At 36.8% G+C, this 27,319-nt stretch overlaps 1 protein-coding gene across 2 annotated transcripts; it reads left to right on the top strand.

Moving 5' to 3' along the window:
- The first annotated feature begins 1,148 nt into the window (after positions 1–1,148).
- Positions 1,149–27,319, top strand: LOC135073273 (proton channel OtopLc-like). 2 transcript variants are annotated; one of them, XM_063967387.1, is made up of 15 exons: positions 1,149–1,453; positions 3,336–3,506; positions 14,406–14,466; positions 14,665–14,745; positions 15,376–15,529; positions 17,027–17,132; positions 17,307–17,456; positions 17,777–17,924; positions 18,783–18,979; positions 19,286–19,424; positions 24,558–24,716; positions 24,953–25,061; positions 25,181–25,345; positions 25,800–26,049; positions 26,365–27,319. In XM_063967387.1, the coding sequence occupies exons 1-15, from the start codon at positions 1,301–1,303 to the stop codon at positions 26,683–26,685; spliced, it is 2,364 nt and encodes a 787-aa protein (XP_063823457.1). In that variant the 5' UTR covers positions 1,149–1,300; the 3' UTR covers positions 26,686–27,319. The 2 variants fall into 2 exon arrangements, with proteins under 2 accessions (XP_063823457.1, XP_063823458.1); XM_063967388.1 differs by having other exon boundaries at positions 14,677–14,745.

Genomic DNA, 27,319 nt, shown 5'->3' on the forward strand with positions numbered 1-27,319 from the left:
CGCAGTTGTGTATAAATGTACTTAGTTAATTCCATATCAGTATACGTCTTATCCTAGCTGCTGATTAATGATTTGATTTAATTAATTAATGTATAGGACGAGCCAAAAAAAATATTTATTACTACAGTGTAAAACAAAGTTGCTTTCCGCTGTCTGTCCCTATGCATGATTAGATCTTTAAAACTACGCAATGGTTTTTGATGAGTTTTTTTAAATAGATAGAGTGATTCAAGAGGAAGGTTTATATCTTTACTTAGCACTCGTGCGAAGCCAGGGCGGGTCACTAGTATCTTATATTTCAAATTGGAAATTTAATATTTCTAAATAATTATTAATATCAATACATGGGATGCCAACCAGCCAATTTCCATTCATGTTTAAAAGTGAAACTATTGTAATTTAGGTCTGGTAATTTCAGGAGACAAATAAATTTCGCAAATTAGTAATTGAAAATGAAACCAGCTTTTCTTACTTTGTTTAATGTGTTCTTTAAGGGACCGTGAAATTACAAATGGCCTTTTATTCGATTTCATTTTCAGTTGGAAATATTCTGGTGACTAACTTAAATTTTAGATGAAAGAGTTCAGAGTCAATGGATAGGGTTTGGTTGGCATATTTTAAGTGATACAAGGTTTCCCCATAATTATCAGTTGTGGTCCACTATTGGATATAATTATTTCCATAAGGATCACCAATAGCACATCTCCTGTTTTTTTTAACAAGCCACTGCTAGCTTTTCCACGGCTTCTTTGCTGTTACATTATTAAAACATGAAAGAAATAAATTAAAATAACTATTTATTTATAGGGCTCCCGAGTATTATTTTTACAGTACAATCAACTGCACTCAAGAGGATTTGATGAGTGCTGCTGACAACGCCACTCTTGTGGCAGAGTTTTGGGCTGACACTGTGTAGGTTTATTGTCGACACGAAAAGAAGAAGACAGTACAATTTTTTTTTTAATTCCGAAAACACTAGCTTTTGGAAATTTTGGATTAGCAAACAAAGCCATAGGAATAGACAATAACGTAGTTTTTACAACAAATGGAGCAGCCTGTACCTACTAGACACATTCTCAGTGGAAATATGTTGATAATTACAACTTTATTATTGATAAGTCTGATAAATGATAACAAACAATTTTTATTCATTTGCAATCTGAATCGCACAAACATAATTGAGTATTCAAAGTGAAGTAAACGGCTGTTAGTCATAATTTTATCCGCGATGTGTTTTTATAAGCCTTAAGTTAATAATATATTTTTTCTGTGCGTGTGATTAAATATTTAGAACACCAAAATGACGGACCCAAACTTTGATAGGAAAGAAATGTTGGACGAAATAATTACCAGAAAGAAATTAGGTGACAAAAAGTTTCATTCGGAGACTTCGCTGCAACGCTATAACGAAGATGAGGAGGACGTGTTCCCTAATAAAGAAAAGGACCCTGGGGTGTGTATTTAATTTTTAATGCCGATAATCTCGAAGTAACGTTTCTAATAAACAATATGTGTATTTTAAAGAATTATTATGTTTATTTTTTTTTTGCATCCTAGATCCCTTTAAAAACTCTAGATTGTTTAACTTAAATAGGCCTAGTTGACATACTCATTAATTACTCATGCTTTGCATTAAACATGCGCTTTTCAGCAACATTAAAAGTAGGTTAGTTCAGATAAGTCATTTTGAAGTTGGAGTGTACCATATTATCTATACAACATTCAAGTTAGAGTAAACAGTGTTTCGAAGCCTCATGTTTTTTTTCTTCAGCATCATTATTTATTTTGGAGATTTTTAGTAGCTTACGCGAATTTTTCAATCATGATTAAAAATTTCAAGACCGGGATGAGTGTTCCTTTTTGAGATTTTACTGTTTGTTTCGTGTCTACTCCCACTCCTCGTTACCACCAACTTCATCTCCTGTTTAGCCAAAACCTAACCAGTGGAGGATAGTCCCCGGGGATAGCTTACTATTTTGGTACTTACCCGTAACCCGTCAAAATAATATAAAAGGAGTTCAAAATATAATAATGAATGAAAGAAAGAAATAAACATTTATTGCAATGGACATCACAAAAGACAAAAGAGGTAAATTAAAAAAAAAGACAGCTGTAACACATAAAACATGCAATGGAAGAGAAAGTAAGCTAGTGAGCAGTGCCACCCTGTAGCACAGCGATGCCCATCGCAACGGGATCCCACTCAGCATATGCCGCGGCCCATGGTGAGGAAGGCCACAACACTGGTTTTCAGTGTGCCCCATCGAAAAGCATAAAAAACAACTGAATCACCTATGTATAAAGGAGACAGGGAAAAGTTGTATGTCTACTTATAACCTGAATAACATTATTTAGTCATCGTCATCGTGAAAATGCCTATTCTCCTTTGTTTTTATTTTATCACGAGTCTTAAGTGGAGCTTAGTACCTAATACGGAATAATATCCAAGTCAATCCAACTAAGCCACCTAACCCAATACTGTGTGTTTAATATACGAGGACTTAATGGATACATTAATCTTAATTCAATTAAGATATGAAAGCCTAAACTATTAAACTGTTTGGATTAATCCTATTTTATGGGACCCTCGTATTTTATATCTATTGACTGATAGCCGTGTGGTTCAGGCAAAGTGCCTGAACCACACAGCTTCTCTTCACCACACTCTTCTCTCGTCGTAAAAGGCGACTAAGAGAGAGATTATGCGAAAAGCGTCTGGCCAGCAGGTTATCCCTCTGCGGTGGGGACTAACGTGTACGCTTCCTATAATATAAAATCAATCCTAATCCAATTCTGTCTGTCAAATGTTAATTTCAATCTGAATTAGTTTTTTAAGTAATTATCCCTATAATGTATCCACGGATAGCAATTACGATCTGCGCACGCAAGCTTAAAGGATTTGTCACACTGGATACGGTCTGCGGTCAGGTCAAAGTGAATACCGCCCGCAAAATGTATATGATTACTTTGACCTGACTTCAGACCGCATCCAGTGTGGGAAATTCTTAAATGACTGTTCATTCTAGAGGTACAGCCTCTAGAATGAACAACTTTCGTCTTCGAATCATTTGCGTATTCGACAAAATTCGATACTCAACCTTCGAATTAACGATAACGTGACAATTTTGATTGTCAAAATAAGTTTCGTGCAACCATTTCTCATACTAAGTTCACTTTTCGACACGTTTACAAGGGCGCTGTAGTAGTTTTCGTACTAAATCTTTTGATGGCGATTCGAATACGCAAAAACGATGCGAACTCGAAAGTTTTTCGTGCTAGTCGTACTGACGATGACGATGATGATTGGTGACTGATTACACTGCTCTACCCTCTAGGTCCTGAACACGTCGGTCAACACGCCTCCTAGTCCCGATGAGAGTTCGGAGCGGCGCCGCACTATGTCCCAACCCGGCCCGGTGTCGGGTGGGCTGGTCACGGCCAGTGCTGCGCGGGCGGCGCGGAAGCGACCACCGCGAACGGTTGCTTATGCTGGCGACAACAGTACGGTAAGTGGTAGTTAATAATAACTATAGTTTAAATTCCGTAAAACGGAAAATCACGGTTAGGTTTCTGAAGACATTCTGGAAACCGGTTAGGTTCGTTTCAGAACCTAACTTAATGAAACCTACGTTAATGGCCTAAATTATCAAGAAAAGCTTGCTGGGACTTTTAAAGGAACCGTGACTGATCATTGGCAGAAGACAATCGTAGGAAGTTTTATAATTTTCCTATGTTCACTAGAATCTCTTTGGAATAAAATCTTAGAACGGATTATAAGTAGATTTATACATTTACTTGGTTTTATAACATTTTGAAAGTATGAGTAAAGATCACCTATAAGTATTAAATAAATATGTGTGCCAGTGGACCTGAGATACAATACAATTACTGAGATAAATTTTAAATAAGTTTATGTTGTAAAGAAATATTAAAGCTCTACATTTCACCGCTCGTTCAACTATAAAATTATGAGGCGCTCTCAACATTTAACTGAATGATATGACCAATTAATAAAGTTCTTTTTTTTCGTTCAGTGTATAATAGTAAGTAAATATAAACGTATCAAACGTTATCTATACGGATATAATTGGCGGAAAGACACTAACATGAAATAATCACGGTTAAGTAAGTGCCGCAAATATAATCATGGCCATCGGTTAATAATGGCAATTACATTTATTTAATAAACTTCAGTTTTACGTCCTTATTCTTATCACTTCTTTGATTATTTTACTCATAGAATTTAGACATCCGCGACACATTGAATTGCTTTTTTTCTGTTTTTTTTTTAATATTAAAACCCTGATGACAATATGTAGGTACCTACTAAGTTCTTGCATTGAATATTTTCTTAATTATTACCTACCACCGTTAGGTAGGTTGCAGTTAGATACATTTTTATGCATGGTGAATATGGTGATGCGCTTTATTTTACATCATCATCTGTGATTTGCGTACTGAAAGTACCTACAACTTACTTAGGTAGGTACTAAGTCAAATGGATTTTCCAAATGATAAGTTTATCAAAATAATTACGCTAATCACTCAAGATTAAATCATGTGTTGACAAAAAAAGGAAATAAAGATCAAGATGTGCGTGCATAGAAGATGTTTGTGAAAAGCTTAGTTACATCACAAGTGACGCCACATTTTGATGACGTCAGCAGACCAACCCCGCAAACGTTGTTTTGTCATAATAAATTACTAGGTATTTCACTAAGAAGTATGAAAAATATTACGTCTTATCAGTCTTATTCTCAGACCCGCTGAAATGACATAGTCAAACAAAATTTTATTAAAATCGGTCAAGCTGTTTCATTGGAGTTTTGTTACAATTTAAACACTGTGACACGAGAATTTTATATCATACATTAGCTAGATTATAATGCTTGATTACTACTTAAACTACTCAACCAAATAAAATAAAAGTGATATAGGTATCATCTATATCCGGCACCAAACCCAACCAAAACTGTTTGTCCATCTGACAGTTAAGTTCTTTACCTTAGTCGTTGGGACTTGGTTAAGCACCTACCTAATTGAATCATCTCTTGATTTTACATCGCCTTTCCTGCACTGCATTGTTAGTTATCGATAAAAAATACGTTTGTGTAATAGGAAAACCCTGTGATAAAGTGATGTTTCCTAATCTTAAGCTATCTTTATAAAGAGGTCACACTGTTTGTTTGTAAAAGAAACTATTTATTTGATTATTAAAATAAATGTAATGAATGTTCTCCTACGTCCGAGTGATACCTATATGTATTACTTATATTACATCCGAGTAATATACAAAGTTTTCCAGAAATACGCTATATTTACCTACTTTTTATTGACATGCGCGCTCGCGATCGGAACCACGTGTATAAGTAGTACCAGGCCTGTTCATCTCCGCGAGTTTACATTAAAAACAAAACACGCACGATGGCCCACCTACAGGACACTATTCGACAAGGCCTCGCATACGAGCGAACATTGACTGACGCACGCGTATTCTTGTGTATGATGGAAGAAAATAAAGAAAATGGTGTACTAAATACTGTGCAGTATTTAACTGCCTAAATAATAATAAAAACACAGAATGTACTTTTTTAAGTTGCCTCAAGACACTGGGAGGTAAATAAGTAGTTAATATTGTTATAGATAACTCATGCTAAATCATGTATTTCCTCCGCCATTTTCCGCAGTTTGGCACCTCACGTCACATCATTTTACCGAAGTCAGCCCTATAGCTTCGGCGCAGTGCCGATCACTGACGTTTGTCAACAAAATGGTGCTTGACTCTTGAGACAGGCTAAATTACACCATATTGTTAATGACATTGAGCATACATTTGTTTAAATATCTTCGCGAAGTAAAACTTCTGTACGTAGTACTTATTATTATTCTGTGGTAGTACACGTAATTATCAATTCGTAGATCAATAAAAATGATTCAATTCGTCTTATCTTATTTTACAATCATTATTATTAAGCGATCATGTATAAAGAACATTCTATACGAGAGCATTTTAGTGCCAAAACAAACATAAATTAATATTTTTTATTGTATGTATGTATGTACGGATGGATGTTAAGGATTCTCTAGTTGTGACTACAAGTTTGGCTTTCGATGTGGGGCCAATGAAACTCCATGTAATGGACATTTCTATGTGAATTTTGGAGACTTATATCTTTTAAATTGGCCATAGTCCAGTCGATAGTGTGTATGTTTCACATTTATTGCAAAATAGATGTAATACATAGATGAGCCAATGTTTACCTTGTCATGCAGTCGTTCATACCTAAAAGTATTGTATTTCCTTAATAAGTAACTAATCATTTCCCGCATCTGATAGTCTAGAGTAGACAGATACAGGGAGTTCCCTAAGCGATTAACAACAGTGAATCAATCAAGCTTCATACAAATTGCAAACAATCTGATCGACAATCATATCTGAGTCAATATTTATAGTTGCGAAACTACTCTTGTATGTTATTGATTTAAAGAAAGACAGAAAGAAAAGATAGACACAAACGTAGACACTTTTACCTACAAGTCACCAGTGAATAATTGTTATTGCGGGGACTTTTGATATGTTCACCACCTAACTAATCCAAGCAAAGGCACGAAGTCAAAAATTTAGTTCCAAGCATATCCCTCTACACCATAATTAAATCATTCATTGACTAGACTATTACTGAACCTATAAAATTAAGCTTTATTAAAAGGGTCATTTAGATATAAAATAGCTAACTTTATTAGAAATAATAAAGTTTATGTGTTCTCTCATCATTTCAGCCATACTTAGGACGTCCACTGCTGAACATAGGCCTCCCTCAATGCTTTCCATGTTGATCGATTGGTAGCGGCCTGTGTCCAGCGCTTCCCTGCTACTATGTCGTCGGTCCTAGGTTCCAATCCTTTACGATGTTCTATAAACAATGATTATTTATTTATTTTAATAATAATAATTTAAATAATTAAAAAATAAACTTAGGGTCATATTACCTAGCACCTTTCTTGAAATAAATTGATAAAGCAGATATATTAGATCATTCGGTATCATCTTAATGATGTAGATTAGATTTATCATAAATTAATGTCACCAAATAAATTTAAGTTTAAAACCCAAAATCTTAATACTTTGATTTTATTAAGATTTAGTACATAAGCCCTCAATGTAACTGTTTGTTGTCCCAAATAAAGAGAAAAAAATAATTGATAACTTAAAAGTAGATGACCACATTATTAACTTTATTATTCTCTTAAGGCCCGATTCGACCAAACTATTATCCGAGAACAACTTCCGGTATAACTGGCACATTGACAGTTTCAGTATGGAAAATATGTCAAAATGACAAGTTTATTCTGAGATTAATATTTACTCTTGTTTGGTCGCATCCGCCCTAATACAGTTTTCTACTTTATTTTTGTTAAAGTTAGTAACAACATACCTAGGTGTTTATTTTTCTAAAATTTTCCAATGTTGTGTAACAAAATGATTACACAATTTATTGATAAGAAACTGGCCACCGTCGGAAATCTCGTAAATGTATTCCTTTAATAATAATTGGTCACATATTATGTAAATCAAATTTTTCAACCAACGAGATGTCAAATACGTAGTTTAATTAATTATGATTAAGCTTTACATTTATCAATGAAGGATAAAAATGTCCTGATAGTGATAACAGTTGGTGAATTAACAAACAAAGATTTATTTTTTGAAGGAGATTAAAATATTTGCGTAGCGAATTAATTACTTACATGGATTTACATAGCTTAGCGAAGAAGTAGTAATCTATATCAGTTTTACGATTTAAAAATGTTGTGTTCAAAATGGAGTCATTGCCTTATAGCCATCTAATATTACCCATCCAACCAACCAACAACCAACCCAAATTACGTAAAAATCTACATCACGCCCACCATTTTGAAAATATATTTATCCCTACTAACTGGCTGACTTGCTGCACTGAAAATGTCAAATTGATAAAATAATAGACATGTTGACACCACCAGTCAATTGACGTACTTTTTAAAACTGTCAAAACGAAACTCTCTCATAGATTTTGTATGGCACTACAAGCAAGTGACGTCACTATTTTGTCAACTCAATTAAACTAATTTTTTCAATTACAATGCGACCAAAAATCGTAATTTACAGTTAATTTAAAATTAATTAAGTTTTTAAGACCAGAATGAAGGGTATTTTAAAAAAACTGTGGTTTCGAATTATTGGGGTATGTATAGTGTCAAACTGTCTATTGCACGGTTGGTAGCGGCCTGCATCCAGCGCCTTCCTGCTACCTTTATCAGGTCGTCGGTCCACCTTGTGGGTAGACGTCCCACGCTGCGCTTTCCGGTACGCGGCCTCCATTTCAGAACCTTGCTGCCCCATCAGCCCCATCGGGGGAGGCCTATGTTCAGCAGTGGACGTCCTGTGGCCGAAATGATGATGATGATGATGATGATAAAATAATTAAATTGCTGTGTATCAAAGACATTTGTTTTAAAAACCTTACAGTACATTAAAATATTTTAGGCTTAACTTACATAATAAGATTATATTTTTACACTATCAATCATCTCATTTAAGTTTTACATACATAATAATCAAATTAAAATTACTTGTTAGATAGCTTAAAAACGACACGCGTTGTTTATCTTTCTGAATTAAAATATTGATACAGAATAATATTGATACGGTACATTATGATAAGCTGACGTATTTGGGACGTCACGGTTATAAGAGTGAACTATACTTGTGTGTGTACGTTTACATGCACATAAAGATAGTGTAATGTCTATCAAAACTTTTCCAAAACGAACAGTACCTCTAGTAGGAAAAACTTTCGAGTTCGTTTCGTTGCGTATTCAAAGTGTCATCGAAAAATTTTGTATGAAAAATTAAACAGCGCCCCCTAGGGCGGCTATAATATAGGGGGCGCTGTTTAATTTTTCATACAAAATTTTTCGATGACACTTTGAATACGCAACGAAACGAACTCGAAAGTTTTTCCTACTAGAGGTACAGTAGCGAGCCACCACACATGTCAAGCTCACTCGCCTTCGTCACGGTAACATTAGTGCCTTCATGAATCACAACAACAAAACTCGATGTAAAAACCGTTTCTGTTTCTAATTTAAAATTAACTTTCCAATAATTAAAATATACGTTTTACTAATAACTACAGGTATTGATCGGTAATGTTTGTCGTAGTTAATGTTACCAAAACTAAATAAAAGTAACTAAGGGCTCAGCTCTAGCCCTAGCTCCCGGGCTGAGCCCCCTTTTAAAAACACTTTTTTTAACAACAATAAGAATGAGCTTTCATATCGCCTATTTTAAGGCCGGGTAGCAGAGAAAATGGCGAAAATGAGGTTTTCATTTTTCATTTTTGAGGTACTAAACAGTAAAATTATAGGCTAAGATTTTTATTGGGCATAGTTGAGGATATTTTCTAGGGCTATTAACGGATGGAAACACGATTTGATGAAGTTGACTCGATAGAATAAATTCCCAAAGTTACCTCTATTCGTTTTCTATTTATGGTTTTATTTTTAAAATAAGCGATTTGAGATTCTGAATCTTTTACTAAACTAAAGTTCCGAATTAACTTGAGGGCTTTTAACGGATGAAATTTTTATATTGCGTCTTATTTAGTTACTATGTTAAAAAATGTGGAAAAAATCGCCCATGACGGCTTGGACAATCTCAATCAGTCGCGCGGTGGCGCTTACGGAGGTCGGACGCGTGTCAGTTTTATGCACGTGACAGTTCGCAATTTGTCAATATTTTTGACAATGATGACTTTGATGAGTCACAGTATAATAGTATCAGTGTTACTGGAGAAAGCTAAAATTTTTGATAATTAAGAATTATGAATTTTGTCTACCTTTTGAAATTTAAATCGTTGGCATCCTTTTAAACTAAGACTCTACTCATGAGACATAGTACATTCCTCAAATATGAGACAAAAGCAATGAGTTAAAATTACATTTTAATAGTACCTACATACAATCGTCTTACACTCTTTAGAAGAGCACACTGACACAAATAAATAATAAAAAATTAGGTCAGTGGGTCAAATATAGGGGCAGCTGCACGTCACTGAAAGACGATTCTGTTTACTCGGCATCTGGGCTGGAGAACATGAATCCTTGCTTACAGATGCAGATGTAAATAGAGTTATAACTGGACAAATTTTACATGAAATGTTTAACAGAAATCAGTTTTTGCGTGAAAGAGTAACAAACATCCAGACATCATGACATCCAGACATCCAAACTTTCGCCTTTATAATATTAGTAGGATATTTCACAATCCAAACTAACATTTACTATTTAGCATTTACTTACAGTAAATATTAGTTTGGATTGTGAAATATTTAAAATTAAAAAAAAGAATAAAACAAAATAGGGTTTCAAATTACCTATCTATATCTAATATTATAAAGAGGTAAAGTTTGTGTGTTTGTATATTTTTTAAATTGTAAGGGGTAATCTCGGGATCTACTGAACCGATTTTAAAAAATCTTTCACCAATAGAAAGCCACATTATATCTGAGTGTAATAGGTTATATAAAAACCGAAAAATTCCACGCGGGCGAAGCGGCGGGCGGAAAGCTAGTTTATTTATAATTATGTAAGAGCATAATTATTAAAGTCGAAGTCAAACATTCTTTATTTGTGTGGACCTATATTAACGAGAGATTACAAGGCGTCAAATATTTCAAGAAAAAAATTAAAAACTTTATAAAGCTAAATTTTGCTCTCATGGAGCCTTTACCTACTCCGACAAATTAAGACTTAGAGAAGAAACTAATAATAAAACTATTGAACTGTCCTGCAATGAAAAGCTTGATCAGGTACAACACCTCAAGTTATTTCAGAACTTGATTTCATTAAAAGACTCCGAATATCAAATCGCTTAGGTATCTAAAGTCAAACGATTCTGAAATGTCAAGTGGCATAAAGTTGGGACTAATGAATAACCCATTAAGATAGTAGCGCCCTCCTGTCAATGACATACCTGGAACGATAGAGTATTGGACAACTAATAAAAATGCTTTGTCCTAAATGACTGACGGATATCGTAGAGACCTGAAAGTTGGAATGTGTGTTCTTTGTATGACGTAGGCATCTCATAAGAAAAGATTTTCCGAAATGGGGTCATGAAATGAAGGGGGTGAAAAAAGGGGGCAAAGTTTGTATAGGACAAAATGATTCCTTGGTTCGATCTACTTGAAATTTAGCTTAATATAATTCATTAATATAATTCATGAAAGACGTGTGGAACGGGTAGAAAGTAATTTTGGCAGTCATTTTCTTCGAAGTTGATATCAATACTACTTAGTGCCTTTGATTTAATTACTTTTTATTTTTAAAAGTGTTTGAAAACTCCATGTCAGATTGTGTTCAATGTCAAGTGAAATCTCAAATTGAAATGTCTCAATCTCAATGAGGAGACTCTGTATTTATTCCTAGAATTCCCCTAACACCGTCAAATTACCCTTTCGAATTCAAGACAGTGCAGTTTCCCATCAGTCTGCTTCGTAATGACTGTAAACAAAGCTCAAAGTCAAACTCTAGGGACCTCTGCTTAAACTCCCATGAGTGCACAGAGGTACGCAGGTAACCCCGTGTGATGCTCATAGTAATTTTCGATACAGAACCCCGTACATACGTCATACATATTATAGAAAGAAAACACCCAGACCAATACAAACAAATTGTTTCTGCAATTTTACTATGATATTTTTATAAAGAGACTGATTAATGTTATTAACCACATGCAAAGCTTCGTGAATTGCAACAACTATAATTTATTATCCAAGCTCTAAATAATCGCTACTAAGAGTAACTTATCATAAAATGTTTTTCCAATCGCTCAAGCTCCCAAGGGCCTACTGATAGGTCGGGTGACGTAATCTTGAAATTCTTTAAGCCGGCGCAGAACTTCCAGCAGGTCGGGCGACGCCACGGCCACTTTGAACTGTGTTTACTTCTGCAGTTATATTTTATATTTATTCGATTCTAGAATATATTCCCAAAAAGTCTGAAAGGTGTTTTAATTTGTATCACTTGGATATGATTTGTATTAGAAAGTGTTGTGAGTGTGACGCTTGAAGGGAAGGAAGTCAACCTAACCTAACCAACTGCGTATTTCTATACTGTGTAGCTGGAAATTGTGGCGGGAGCTCTTTGGCGCGCTGTCTTCGGCGAAGAATTGCGCGCGCAGATTTTGACAGCACGAAATACCTACTTTAGCAGAAATACCAAGCCTTAATATGAATGAGCTTTCATATCGCCATTATTATTATTAATTGATTGTGTTTTTTAACCAATGCTATAAATGAATAATTGTAATTTGTGAAAGTTACCACAGAGCTTTTAATTTATTTTCAGTAGGTAGTTCATTAGGTATATATGACATCACCCGCTATCAAAATTGGTTAGTAACTAATTATTGTGTAAGGAGGTACTTAGAGGGTAGGTATTATTAAAATGTCCCTAACTGATTAATCACCGCGCTTTCATCATGAGTTTGCTTTTTGTAATATAATGCAAACACTGGTCATGTGATTTGCCTGTTTTCAAAGTAAATTTATTTTAAGCTTCATTCGTAGTTTAAACAGCGAATTCGTATATATGGGCGCAATGGGCTGTAATGATTTTTCCCGTTCGCTTCGTGTGGACATGTCATGGAACTTAAACGTTTTATATTATTCTTTAAAAAACTATAGGTATTATTTAGCTATACCTATTAAGTGAATGCTTGCTTATTAATTGAATCAGGTATTAAATTGTTATAAAGTTTATACTTAAGTAGATAATAACATAATATAATGCAGTGTTTATAATTTATTAGCAGTTGATTTTATTTAGCAAAATCCTTATAAACAATGAACGTTGCTTATTTTAAAGTGAAACCTATAAAACGATTTTATATAAAGTCGTTTCTGAATGGCAATTGAAATTGAGGAAACATACCTAATACCAGCTGTAAAACTTCATCAATCCTTTAAAATCTCCTGCTATCTTTTACATCCGCTGTATACAACAAAGATATGCAAGCCATTTTATAAGTTAATACCAGCAGCAATTTTATCACAGCAAGCGCCTTTTCTGTATTGCGGGAGTGAATAAAAAAAGCGAGCCGATTCTGTCCCGTTAGAAATTATATAAAAGCTTTGTAAAAGGCGCAGTTCCATAGAGTCGAGCGGCGAGTGTTTGTGAGGCGGGTCACTCTCGCGCAGCGAACTGTAAACCTTTTGAGTCCATCGGGCCGCGCGCGCGGCAGGGGCCTGTAAATACCTGCGGACAAACCGTGCCGCACCAGCGCCTCGCCTAATGAAAATTCAATCTCTTTATTTTTTTCCATCCCGACAGTTAGCTCGCCACCTCACAATCGGAATGTTGATTTATCGTCAATAATGCGAGCTCTGCTCAACGATAAACAATACTAATCGGATTTTTAATCACGTGCCTGATCAACGGTTTCGACATTTGTTTATTACATTGAGGTATATGAATAACAAATGGAATAGATAAAAAGGCATTGTCCTTACGGATTAAAAAATAATGTAAATAAAAGATCAAGATTTCCACGAAAATTTCATCAGTAATAAGAAATAACCAATTATTTGATAGTAAGTAATAAAAATATAACACATGCAACTTAATATAGTAGTTGGCTATTGGTTAAGGAAAAACTTATAATAAAATTCATAAAAGCAAGACAAACTGTTTTCACTTCGGTAAAATAAATAAGGCATTATGTATTGTACCTACATTATATTTGTCTAGGGAAGAGCGGTATCACCTAACACAGGCGTACACCTTATGCCTAAAGGGTGATTCCATTGTCAAAGATTTTGTAAAAGGTTTATATTGAAATAAAAATTATTATTATTATTTTTTCAAAAGAATTTTGATCTCGACCGTAGTCGGCAGTAATGAAACAGGTACGGGCTTATGCCAAGTATCCTGGTTCATTTGATGTCTTAGGAGGTTTGTAGTGTAAGCGTGGATGGGTTTAAGAAGCGCCGTACTATTGAGCACGTGTCTATAACTATTGATTTTTGGAGCGATATGTACGTGTTTTTGTGGAGTTCAAGTTAGTTCAATTTAAGAGCAGCACTGAGGGATTTTCCGCAAAAGCACTAAGTGATCGGCAGTTTGTAGCATTTTTTGCGTCGCAGTTTTCCGAAACTGGCAGCAGAGGAGCGCGGAACATCGTAATGGGATTATAGTGAAATACAGGGTGGTGTCGATCGAGAGAAACAAGCGACTAATGAAGTTATTAATCCGATTTTGTACGGCTTTCGATATTCACATCGGCCACTTTTTTAGTCCGCTCGAATGGAAATATGTGAGTGCGTGTGTGCGATGGTACAACCGTATTGCTTTATTTACAGGAGCAGATACCGAAGGCTTTAAACGGCAGGGGAGACGAGTCGGGCACGAACACACCTATAGGTACCTACTTTACTCTTCATTAAAGCGTTTCGGGCTATGCTTTTTATAAATATTGTAAAATTTTGATACATTTGACTAAGCAAAATAAAATAATCATATGAAGCATGATTTTGTAAATATATATATTTTTTTAATCTGGATGATTAACAATTGTCAATAGATATCAAATGTTTTAAGTATTCAAAATAATTGAAGCAGTATTTTTCGTAGGCGACCGGAGCACAAACAGTCCACTGCCATACAACGGCACGTTGCGAAATGGAGACGCTAAGTCGCTTAGTAAGTATTTTGAACTTTTATTTTTAGAAGCCACATAAAGGAAAATCTATAAATAAATTTTTAATTTCGTAAACCGTGTTCATTGTATATCAATGTAGGTTATGTAGATCTACAACATTGATTTAAAAGAAATGGCATTCATTTGTCAGTCTATCTCTCTTTAGAATCACTTTAACTTTCTGAGACATCGCCCTAATTAAAAATATGATTCAAAATGCCATACAATCTTATCTTCGCAAAGTGTAATTCTGTAATAAAATTTCCTCCATAAGTAGGTACGTTATCTTACTACTGTTCAAATTAACAGCTTTCTTTATTTCTTTACATTGATTGTATCTAAGACCTAGTTAGTTATCAATGACAATTACGACTGGCGAGTAAGTATATTGCCTAACTTTGAGAAGTCGACTAGTGCCAAAATATCATATAGGTTTAGTAAACAAATTGCTGAGGTTGAGTGGTTTCAATACCTCCACACGTTACTCAGAAAAGGGTTACAACTCAAGAAATTTAGCATTTATTTAATTTTTTTATTAAGCCCTCAATCTTGTATGTATAGTGACGACATAGAGCTGATACTCTTACAGGTTGCTTCCTAGTACTGATAAGTTTTTTTCTACCAACAAACAGATAGTTATCGTATATTCGCGTCAACAAACGACCTGCGTGGAGTGGGTACTCCTCGCAAGCGCTCGGTGGCGACCATGGACGCGCAGTCGCTGCGCTCGGTGGAGACGCACGCGCCGCCGCCCACCAGCCCCGAAGACAACAAGAAGCTTACAAAGTATGCACTTTATAAAAAAACATAGAGAGTTTTAGTAAAGGTGAGTGAGAGTATAGACTAGAGCATTTTCTCAAGCATTCCTATGTAATGTAACGTTCTTACGAATGGTACAATACAGGTGATGTCCGACGTTTGGTTGACACTAGAAAGTATCATAGAGCAGCTCGTTGTTCTGTTGCAAATAAATGCTCTAGTCTATACTTACTCACCATAACAGAGATTAAGTATATAGTTTGTAATAAAGACAATTTCTCTAAACCTCTCTGAACCAGTTTAACGAGCTAGTAATTCGTTGCTCTTTCGACACTCTACAGTTTGAGAAAACCTGCTCGATAACTTCGCTAAGTGTAGAAATCCGCTTTGTTGCATGACCTCTGTTAGGTACAATGCTTCTTGGTCGCCCTTACAGCTATACTATACAATAGTAGGGGAGAGTTCGGTATATTGTACCGCCGGGTAAATTGTACCACCCTCATATTTCGTAAAGTATTTATTGAATGTCTGTAATTGCAACACTCAGCGATACACAACTAAAATCAATTAATATCGGCCATGTGGTTTTTGTCGTGACAACGAACACGTGTGTTTTATTTTGAAAAGTATTTTTTCATTGTTTTCAAGTAACTTTTGACAATACATGTTTAGTTTGTAATTTTGTTAAATTTAATCACAGGGTGTTTCTAATATATTATTTAGAAGCGTAAATTAGTGTGGATTACAATTATTTGAAACATTTTTCGGTATTTATTAGCTATATTTTTTACCGATTTTTTAAAAGCACTATCACCTAGTCGGCTTAATTGTACCACATCAAGTTGTATGGAACTTTACCAAAGGATTTTGAATTTTTTTTAGTAAATCATATTTTGAAGTTATAATAGCGTAGTTATGTTTGACTAACAATAAATGAAAGCAAAAGACTGGCAAAGTAGATTAGGTACAAGTGTGCGTTACGATAATTGGAATTACAAAACTTGTACTCAAAATCGTGATAACGTGTAAAACAATATCGATTGTCTATGTTATTAACTACTGTTCCTATTCGTTTCCTAATTTGTTAAGAATGTATCGTATAATACTTTGCCATAGTTTTATTATAGGCTTGAAATTTATTGAAATCCAATTTAGTAACCCTGTGGTACAAATTATCGAACCGGTTGGCTAAATTGGACCGAAGCTCTGAACTCGTACTTTGTTGATTTGTGCTAAATATACAACAATCATGTTAATTAATACTTATGAAATAGTAAGTTGAATAATGTATCTTTTATTATATACCATGGACATTAGCAAAAACAAAAGAAAACTTTGTGTAAAATGGGATTGAAAAAAACTGGTCCAAATTAGCGGACTCTCCCTTATACTATAGACATCCACTCGTATGTACCTTTACCAACTCCCTTATTGTGAATTTTGTCGCATTACCTTTTAACCTCGACTTTGAAATTAAGCAGAGACTAAAAAGACTGTAGTGTAATATTGTTCTATTTGTTTCAGGAAATATTTAACCCTAGTAATAGGTTGCATTTACGCAACAATATTAGTAACCTGTGGCTTAATTATACACATAGGCAGTCCTATAGTTGGGCCTTCAATATCTGTGGTAAGTATTTCTATAATTATGAAAATATACATTAAAAATAGAGTCAGCAGCACAAATAAAAACCTACCTATCGCAACCTAATAAAACTCATTTTTATAATTAAATCCTTACAGCAGAATGAAGCAATCAGTTATTTTGAAACGTTTGACTAATACTCACTTTTACTTCTTTCAGATATTCTCATTAGTATTATGCAGCACTGGACTACTATATCATGTCTATTTATTATTAGATATTAATCGATACAAAAAAATTGCACTCAAAAACCAAAGAATTAAGTCGCAACATGAAGAAAATATAGCGGATTACTTCAGGAAACAAGAGGTACGGTCGTCGACATCTCCTATATTTTAAAACCTATTTACTAATTATGCATTCTAATCTTAAAAATACTTATTACGTTAATTTTTTAAGGCTGAGTTGCATCAACTTACTTTAACCATAACAATAACCGGTGCTTTTTTTTATGGAGTTTGAAAGATGTTTGACGTTTGTTAAAGTTAAAGTAAGATGGTGCAATTCAGCCTAAGTTGACAAACACTGAAAGCGTTTTGAAAATACCATTACGTTTTCCAAATAGGCCTTAATTTTACCTAAATAACCAGTATGTACTCGTAATAAAAATGCCTTCTTAAATATTGTAGGAATATGCAATGAACTCTGCGGGCGACAGGAATCTCGACATGCGCCCTCCTGCCATGCCCCCAGCCGTGTTGGGCCCCCTGAACCACGACTACTGCTTCAGCCAGGGCCGGCATTCAGGCAGCTTCTACCTCAAACTAGGAGCAGCAGGTAACTTACTTAACTAAAGAACTAACTACTTTTATCGGTCTATTCCACTTTGATTACTTGGCTTTGATCACCCAGGTGATCAAAGTGGACTCCAAGCGACAATTTGGTGTCCTTTGATTACCCATGGTTAAGATGCCTGGGTGATCAAAGTGTACTCCAGTTAAATTATTATTTTAGTTTCCTTTGATTATGATTACAAGACCGATAAATAACAAAATTCAACCAAATACTTATGCTTAGGTTTCATAAACTTTAGGATGTCGTTCCTTGTTCCATTGTCCAATATTTATAAAATTGTCGAGTACTTACCTGTTGTACTCATCAATAACCTATACATCTATATTTTTGTCTGCCTGCCTACTTGCCTGAGCTGAGCTTTTACCATCATTAGATTTTTTGTTAGAAGTGATTGTTATGGTGCGTCCACACTGGGCGAACGGACTCGCGCGGCAAACTCGACATCCTGCTCACTCAAGAGCAGGGTAAGCAGGATGACAAGCGTGCCGCGCGAGCCCAATGTGGACGCACCATTACAATAAGCTATTTCAGTCTCATAAAGGTTGTATAACAACAACCTTGACATGTGATAATATCCTCACTGATACATATTATTATAAAGAGGAATTGTTATTCTTAGCAAAGCTCACTTCGCTCATAAAAATGTATAAAATGTAATAAGTTTCTCAGTAAGTGAATGAGTTGTATTGTTATGAGAAATTAAGGGTCTCTTGATCTTTGTTTGTATTGAATGAGCTCCGAAATTACTAGACTGATTTGAAAAAATCTTTCACCATTAGAATCCTACATTGTCTCTAATAGCATTTAATTATAATTGTAATTATAATTGTATTATTTCAGGTTTCGCGCTTGGTCACCTAATTCACTCTGTACTCCTCCTCGCGGTCCAAATCGGCCAGCTTGTCGACGAGGACGTTGACAATGACGAGTGCGTCAGCATCCTACAAGTAGCTCTGGACATATTGGCACCCTTATACAGCTTTGTGCAGTTATACTTCATCTTCAAATACTCTAATGTCATCATATTGAAGGCGCAGGTAAGCATCTAGGTTTAGATAAAAAAACTGTTTATTTTTTCATTAACTAAGATTCATTTTAACTTAATTATACGAGATGATAATATTGTTTTTACGGACGACAGCACATCAATTATTTTGCAACAATAATGTATAGTCTGATAAAATATGCCGTCGACTTCAGTGCATTAAAATTATTGGCATGAGTCGCTATTTCTTGGACAAATAATATTATCTAATCAAGATTAAAATTCATTCATACTCAAATGATCACGGGTAGAAATAAGAAATTATACCAACTTTATAGACTTTTATATCAATTTTCAGAGCCTAGCACACTTAGCCTTAATGCACATCATCGGAAGCAGCCTCTGCTTTTGGGTGTCAGCCATAGTGCGTGAAATCGTTCTTGCACTCACGCTCTATGCCAACACTAAATATGGGAACAGCACGACAAATGGGAACGGTTAGTGCCTACTAGAATAAACAACTTCTTTTCTTATGAATTTTTGGAAACAGCTAAGCACCCTATGCAGTTGTATTAAATATGATTTCGTAACCAAAATGTTTGGTCTGATGTGATTGCCTGTACAATAAACCAAAAACATCAAATTCTTGGAATTATGAGGGACACAGAGTATCGCACTTGTTATTAAGACAGTATTACAACATCTAATTTTCAAAAATAAATTTCGTCAAAAATAAAAGCATCTTATCAATCGTCATTGATATTGAATTTAGTGATAACTTCATCTTAACTGATAATATCTCATCATTAAAATATTATCTAATTCTAGGTAGGTATACACACCTACACCACAGGCACAAAAAGAAGTGTAACTACTCTATTTTAGTATTTCTCTTTTTATTATTGTTTTTCCTTTTACTCGTATTTTCTAAGCCCCCGTGACCATTCTTCTCGATCAACACCTCAAGAGAAGTGGGGATGGCTGAAAACCAGCGCCGTCTAGGGCAAATAGTCCTTGGCAGCACAAGCTGAACCACCTCCAGTTGCTTCCACCTTTTTAATATAAGTTTTTTTTTTGTAATTTCTTTTTTGTAAAGCAAGCAATAAACGATTTTTATTATTATTATTATTATTTCTTTATTCATTTTTCTTTCTTATTTTTAATTTTTTCTTTTTACAATGTAATTACAAAAAAATAAAAATACATTATAAAAACAAAAATCTTAAAAATAGTTAACCCGCTGGCAGCGGAGCAGGGCCCAAGCTACCGGTGGTCAGGGTCACAGGCTGAGGAACCTCCGGACAATGCGTGCCGTGCTGAGGATCACCGCCTTTTGAATCTGACCCTTGAGCCAACCATCTAGCGAGAGCTTCTTTAGATGTTGGTCGAAGCTCTTCGCTATTAGCCCGTTTGCCGAGACAACTATCGGGACAATGATCGTCGAGTCAACATCCCACATGGCGGTCACCTCGTGGGCCAAGTCAAGGTATTTGCTTTGTTTTTCCTTCTCGGCCTTCACGAGGTTTTCGTCATGCGGGATGGTGATGTCAACGAGCACTGCCCGACGTTGGGATCGGTCAACCACCACAATATCAGGTTTATTACAGACAATAGTCCTGTCTGTGATGATAGACCGATCCCAATAGAGCAATGCATGACCATTTTCAAGAACTGGCACCGGCTGGTACTGGTAATATGGCGACTCAGATTCAAGAAGGCCGTACTGAAGAGCAAGTTGCTGATGGATGATTCTGGCTACTAGGTTATGCCTGTGCAAATACTCACCGTTAGCAAGATGCGAACAACCAGAAATTATATGCCTGAGTGACTCTCCGGGACGGTGGCATGCTCGACAAATGTCGACCGTACCGTCCTTCAAGATATATTTTCGGTAGTTGTTCGTCATCATTACCTCGTCAGCAATTGCACAAGCAAAACCCTCGGTTTCCCCGAAGAGGTCACCGAAGCGTAGCCAGTTCACTGAGGCGAGGAGGTCCACATCGGGACCTGTTAGGGCCCGATAGAACCTCCCGTGCAGCTCCTTGCTCTTCCATACGTCCTTCCGATCCGCGACGCTCAGCACCTTTGGCTTGCGCCAGTTCTCGTTCGCCAAGGAGAGCGGCGTGAGGCCTTTGTCAACTGCCACAACATCGCGATGCATTCCGCACTCATTTGTAAGGAAATAATCCCTGAGACTGCACACTTCACGGTTGTGGAGGTTCTTGGCATTTAGAAAGCCTCGACCTCCCCACTTCCGTGGAATGTAAAGTCTCATTACAGATGAGCGCGGATGTAACATGCGATGTTGTGTTAGCTGCTGACGTACCTTCCTATCCAGGGCGTCAAGCTCGGTCTGAGTCCATCTTAGTATGCCGAAGGAGTATATTAGTAGAGGCATCACCCAACCGTTGAAAGCTCTTGCTTTGTTGCCGCCAGACAAAAGGCTATTAAGAACTTTTGTCAGTCGGCTACAAAAGCGTTCTTTAACCGATTTTTTTATGTCTTCTACCGATATACCTAACGATTCTGACATACCAAGATACTTATAGGTCTCAGTTTCGGAGAGAGATTTGAGTGTCATTGTCTCAGAAAGTTGTAAATTCGGAGAATTCACAACTTTTCCCCGCTCTACATGTAAGACCGCACACTTGTCTACACCGAACTCCATCCTGATGGCGTTGCTAAATACCTGTGTGGTTTTTAGCAACTTCACCAGGTCTTGTCGTTTTGGTGCGAACAACTTGAGATCATCCATGTAGAGCAGGTGACTAATGACCTCACCCCCTCTTCGAAGCCGATAACCAAGCCCTGAATCCTTTAACAGAGTGCTAAGAGGATTCAGTGCCAGGCAGAACCATAAGGGACTCAAACTGTCACCCTGGAAAATGCCTCGCTCAATCCTTATGAAGTTCAATGGATCAGGAGACCTCTCACTACCACCTGGCTGCCGAAGGACTGTAGTCCACTGCCCCATGCATGAGCGTAAAAAGGATCTCAGAGTTGCATCAACCTTATACAACTCTAAAATCCTCTCCAGCCATGAATGAGGCACCGAATCATAGGCCTTCTTATAGTCAATCCAGGCAGCAGAGAGAGCTTTCCTGCTCCGCCGAACTTGTTGGCTAATGGTCATGTCTATGAGGAGGAGCTCTTTAGTACCACGAGACCCAACCTTACATCCATTCTGAGCAGGGGCCAAAATATTGTTCGCGACAATATGTGTGTTAATTTTTGTGGTCAGAATAGATGTAAGGAGCTTGTAGATGGTAGGCAAGCATGTGATTGGTCTGTAATTTTTTGGGTCCATGGTACTACCAGATTTGTAGAGCAAGGTGGTGACACCGGTAGTCATGAAGGCTGGAAGGGACCCGAGCTCGAGGGCTTCTTGAAATTGTGTTGCTAAGCGGTCATGTGAGCATCGAATCCATTTAATCCAAAAGTTGTGCAATCCGTCCGGTCCAGGGCTCTTCCAGTTCTGGGCCGTACTGATTGCACTACTAACGTCTTCGGGGTCTATAACAATAGACCCCATAGATTCGATGGACTCACATTCACGCTCAATTACACGCATCCAATCACCCTCCGTATGTTCAACGGGCATCGACCAAATGCCACGCCAGAAATCAATCATGGTATTGACATCTGGCAGCTGCCCGTTGCTCACACGTTGATCAGATCCCTCCCATCCCCGGTACACCCTCCTCTGGTCACTTTGGAAGACGCGATTTTGCCAGTATCTGTTCACGCGTTCTTTATAGCGACGAATACGGTTTGCCCATGCATAGACTTTTTGCTTTAGGTAGTCAATGCGTTCTGTGACACATGCCATGTAGTCCTGAGGTAGAATGCCAGTCCCAGCAAAGGCTTGTGCCACAAAACGCATGACTCGAGGGCGATTATTGCCCCGTCTAAAACAAATTAGCTTTGCAATGAGAGTTCTGAATGCATTAATACGCCGCTCGATTCGTATTTGCCACGCAGGTGTCATCCCGGCAGGGCGCGCTGCTCTGTCCGGGTCCGGGAACTGGACACCAGCAACACGACAAACCGCAATGGCACCACAATATAGGATCGAGTGGGTATCAAATAAATTTTCGCTAGTCTGCATATACGGAATTAACAATGCATTCAGAGCTCCCATTAACGCCAAATTACGTCTATGAGTGGGCAAACGCGGTAGTCGAGGCCTTGAATCTGACGTGAACCGATACTGACCAATAGCGTCCTCCAAAGCCCTCCTCAATCGCTCACTCACCTGGTTACTTACACTACTCGGCAAATCCCCCTCATCAACATCAGAGGCTACCCCCGCCGCTTGTGGTGTCGATGGCGACACCGTAGGCGACGCCGGGGCAGGGGGCTCCGACATTAAGAGGGGGGTTGTCCGAGTAGGCATCGCCTCCAGGCGGAGTCGATCAAGTACAGACTGGTCCAACAGCCTGCACCGTTGAATAGCCCGCACTTGATCCGATAATCGTTGGGCAGAAACGGTGATGGTCGGCTCAAGGTTCTGAAACAAAGGTAGGATCCGATCACGATACGCAGTCAGGACGGTTCCCCCTTCTGTAGCCCCATAATAGGCGCGCATGCAGTTCTCATTCATGGTTTGAGTCCATCGCATGCGGCGCACTACACCACCGGTAGCGGGGGCCGTGCGCGAGGCAGGTTGCCTCGCTGACCCCAAGCGTGCCGGCAGCGGCGGACGTCCCCGTCGCGCAGGTCGTGGTGGCGGCGGCGGCGTCGTTGGCCCGCCCTCGTCGCTCGACGCGCTCGTGTTAGGAGGAGTTACAAACTCTTCGCCCGACGAGGAGCGCGGAGACGATGACGAAGACAGGGCCGGAGGGGGTGGTGGGCGTGCGCGTAGAATCATTATGTGCTGCCTGCCAAGGCAACGTCCATGTCGTTGATGCAGTTGACGAAATACATTTTTCCGACATTCATGTATTCAACCAAAGTTATATTCTTCATATTTTCATTTCTCCTCGCCAGCTTTTCTTGCAGTAAAGCTGTCGCTAACATAATATTATCACTATTTATGCAGCTCGATTCAGAGTTATGACATTTCTCTGATCCATCGTGCCTATTACACAAACACGATTCAGTCTGTTTGATAACACTATTATTTTGCACAAACATAAATAAATTAAGAAATAACACGATTTAGATAAGATTATAACAATTAGATGTCCATATTTCCATAAAATTATTCAGGAAAATTTACAAACAAGACATGACATTGGCAGGTGACATGACATTATTTTATTATTTATTATTATTATTATTATATCACACATATTTCAGGTTCACAGAATGATGTCATGAAAGTGTAAAGGTTATTAACATTTATTTAAAACATAAATATCTGAAAATCGTATGTATGTTATAAAGAAAACCTATTAGTTTGAAAGGCTGGGTTGCACGGTGCACCATCTTACTTTAACTTTGACAAACGTCAAATATCTGTCGAACTCCATACAAAAACCACCGGTTATCGTTATAGTTACGGTCAAAGTTAGGTTTCAATCCTTTGTTAATAAAGTCTTGCGTACCTACCTGTGAATAGAATTTTCCATTCTAATACATTTTGTTTTTCTTTTTAATTAAATTTAATTCCTTTTCATATTTCGCAGATACTTATTATGATGAAGATTATGGGGAAGACTCAAGGTTTATTGACATCAGTGGACTTTACAACCAACACTGCGACGGCACTACTGCGCTAACCAACATAAAGAGCAACTTTTCGCCATACTTGTACCCTTTCAGCGTGGAATTCAACATCCTTATAGGTTAGTTCAAGACTTCAGGATATCTTTACAAATAAAATACTAAGGTTTATAATTTTTATCTGCTTCATTTTATCCGGTAAAAAACTGGGAAGAAGGACAGTATACCTTCAGTAACTGAAAACTAATTCTAACAGGCGTCATAGACAATCTCTTCATAGTGTAAACTCTTCTCCCACTCATAATACTTTAAACCATTCTGAATTTCATTCTAAGTAATGAAGCGTTATTTATTTCAGTGGCAATATACTACATCATCTGGAGTAACGTTGGCCATTGCGAAAATGAGGACGCGACTATCGGCTCGGAAGACTCCAACTCCATAGACGACACCGGCACTATATGCAAGTACGTATCTCTATCTCCAAATAAAATGTCCGCTAAATCCTGAATTTGTTTTATTGTTATTAACTTTTTAACTTTATACACAAAGCAGTATATTTCTAAAACTATCCTTATTTTTACAGGATTCCTACAGCTCACGAAGATAACGATTTTACCAGCAACATAGTGATTCACGCGGATTGCCATGCCTCCAACCGGGGTCTGTTCCTTGGTCTTATATTCATGGTCGGCGTCGCTGGGATGCTCATCATCGGCTATATCTTCAGCAGCTTTTCTGAAGCTGAAGGGTAAACTTTTTAATTTATTATTATCTATTTGTTCATTATCTTTATCTGTATTTAGAGGCCTAAAATTAAAAATCTGATCAAATAATATCTGTCATTTCCTGTAAATTTCAAAAAATATTTTATCATACTTACTAATTGACTTACGTTAGATAATTGCTACGCGTGTTTATTTTCGTAGTGTTATCTAATTGCACAACAATTTATTTTTAAAACTTGTTTCTGGTAAAATTATAAAATTATCACTTCACGGGATTTATAGCAACAATATTTTATTTACCGTTAAAATATATATTGTTGCAATAAATCCCGTGAAGTGATAATTTTATAGTAAAAATGCAACATAATAGTTTAAAATATTGTTTCTGGTAAAATCCACAAACAAGTAATTATTACAAACAGTGCTTCTAAGCTTCTCCTTAACTTCTTTTAAGTTTATGGTATATAATTGTTTCAGGGACTACTTGGGGCTTGGGTACATGCTGAACGACTGCACAACGTTAGCTATGCACATCATTCTACTGTTCGCCGTGGTCATCGCGTTCAACCAGATGAGGAAACTGGACATCAACGAACACCCTGTCTCACTCCTGGATGATGTCCTGCTCTTCATCTGCCTACCCGCGTTCACCCTGGAAACCGTACTTTCTTTGGTCGCAACAATCAGTATTCTAAATGCAGTCAAAATTGCAACATTCATAGCAATGGTAAGTTTAGTTACAATGATATTCAATGTTATTATTAAAGTAGCATCATGAAATTCGTGACACCCAAAGTGGCCTAAAACCAATCTTTTTGGCTACGTTGGGTGTCACGAACTATTTGTCAGCCGTGGTCCAGTGGTAAGAAAGTAAGAGAGATTTGAGCTCGATTCCCAGGAATAATTTCAATTATTATCCACATAATTCTACCTTTCTTGATAAGCATAACTTATATGATAATATTCAGATTCATAAGGAATATGTGCGCAAATAAATTGATACTTTAAATTCTTCAGCTGTACATAATCCCTCAATTTGCAGGCGATCCAAGTGCTCATCCAAACTCCGCTCATCATGGACGGTCTCCGCCGCTGCAGCAACAGCAAGAAGCTTCGCCGCCAGAAGCCTGGCAGGGAAGTTCTCATGTTCCTCATCATCGGCAACGTGGGCATGTGGCTCTTCTACACATTCTCCTACAAATCCCCCGAGAGCCTCGACGAAAGATACGAATTCTACGGAAAAGTCGTCTGGTCTATACTTGGCCACGTCAGTCTACCCCTGATCATGTTCTACCGGTTCCATTCGAGCGTCTGCTTCGCGGATATATGGAACTCGGCGTATAAACCTGGCTCAGAACATTAATTTTACTATTTAAAAAAACATTTCTTTTTATTTCATTTACTTGTCAGTTTTAGTACATAGTATCAAAACTGTAGTATTAAATCAATTAACACGCATATTAAGCTACCTGTAAATAATTATTGAAGAGATTAGTCATTAGTCTTAACGACTCATGAATGGATTATTTAGAATTAATATCGATAATCAGTGCTTCCTATGGATTATATCGATTATTGCGAGTATGCATTACTTAGGTTATCTATTAGTAGGAGGTAAGTAAGATTAGAAGTTAACTCTAGATTAATTTTCAGTTTCAATGTATCTTTGATAGCTTAAATCTTTTCTATGTGAGAAATAAGTATGTATATATATTAGGTATAGAATTATGTACACATTGTATCTTTACATTGTTAGTTAAGTAAAGTCCAAGTAATGAAGATGACCTATCAAATAATTTAAGCCATTTCACAGAGGGAATGTCATTTTTATTTACCATTTTAAACATTAATTATTTCTTGTTTAAGTTTATACATACGAGTAATGTAAATAGAAAAAACTTTAGGTACTCTGCTTATTATTGCAGTCATTATAAGTATTTAAGAACGGATGTTGTATAATATTTATATTGCAATACACCTCTTATAGCAAAAACTGA

This window comes from Ostrinia nubilalis, chromosome 7, assembly GCF_963855985.1.
Source record: "Ostrinia nubilalis chromosome 7, ilOstNubi1.1, whole genome shotgun sequence".
Classification (NCBI taxonomy): Eukaryota; Metazoa; Arthropoda; class Insecta; order Lepidoptera; family Crambidae; genus Ostrinia; species Ostrinia nubilalis.

What these genes read in the sequence shown, in the direction of transcription:
- LOC135073273 (XM_063967387.1), top strand. Translation starts at nt 1,301, where the DNA reads ATGACGGACCCAAACTTTGATAGGAAAGAAATGTTGGACGAAATAATT. An exon ending in TTGGGCCTTCAATATCTGTG is followed by an intron (nt 17,133 to 17,306) that starts GTAAGTATTTCT and finishes TACTTCTTTCAG; the next exon opens with ATATTCTCATTAGTATTATG. An exon ending in TTGCAACATTCATAGCAATG is followed by an intron (nt 26,050 to 26,364) that starts GTAAGTTTAGTT and finishes CTCAATTTGCAG; the next exon opens with GCGATCCAAGTGCTCATCCA.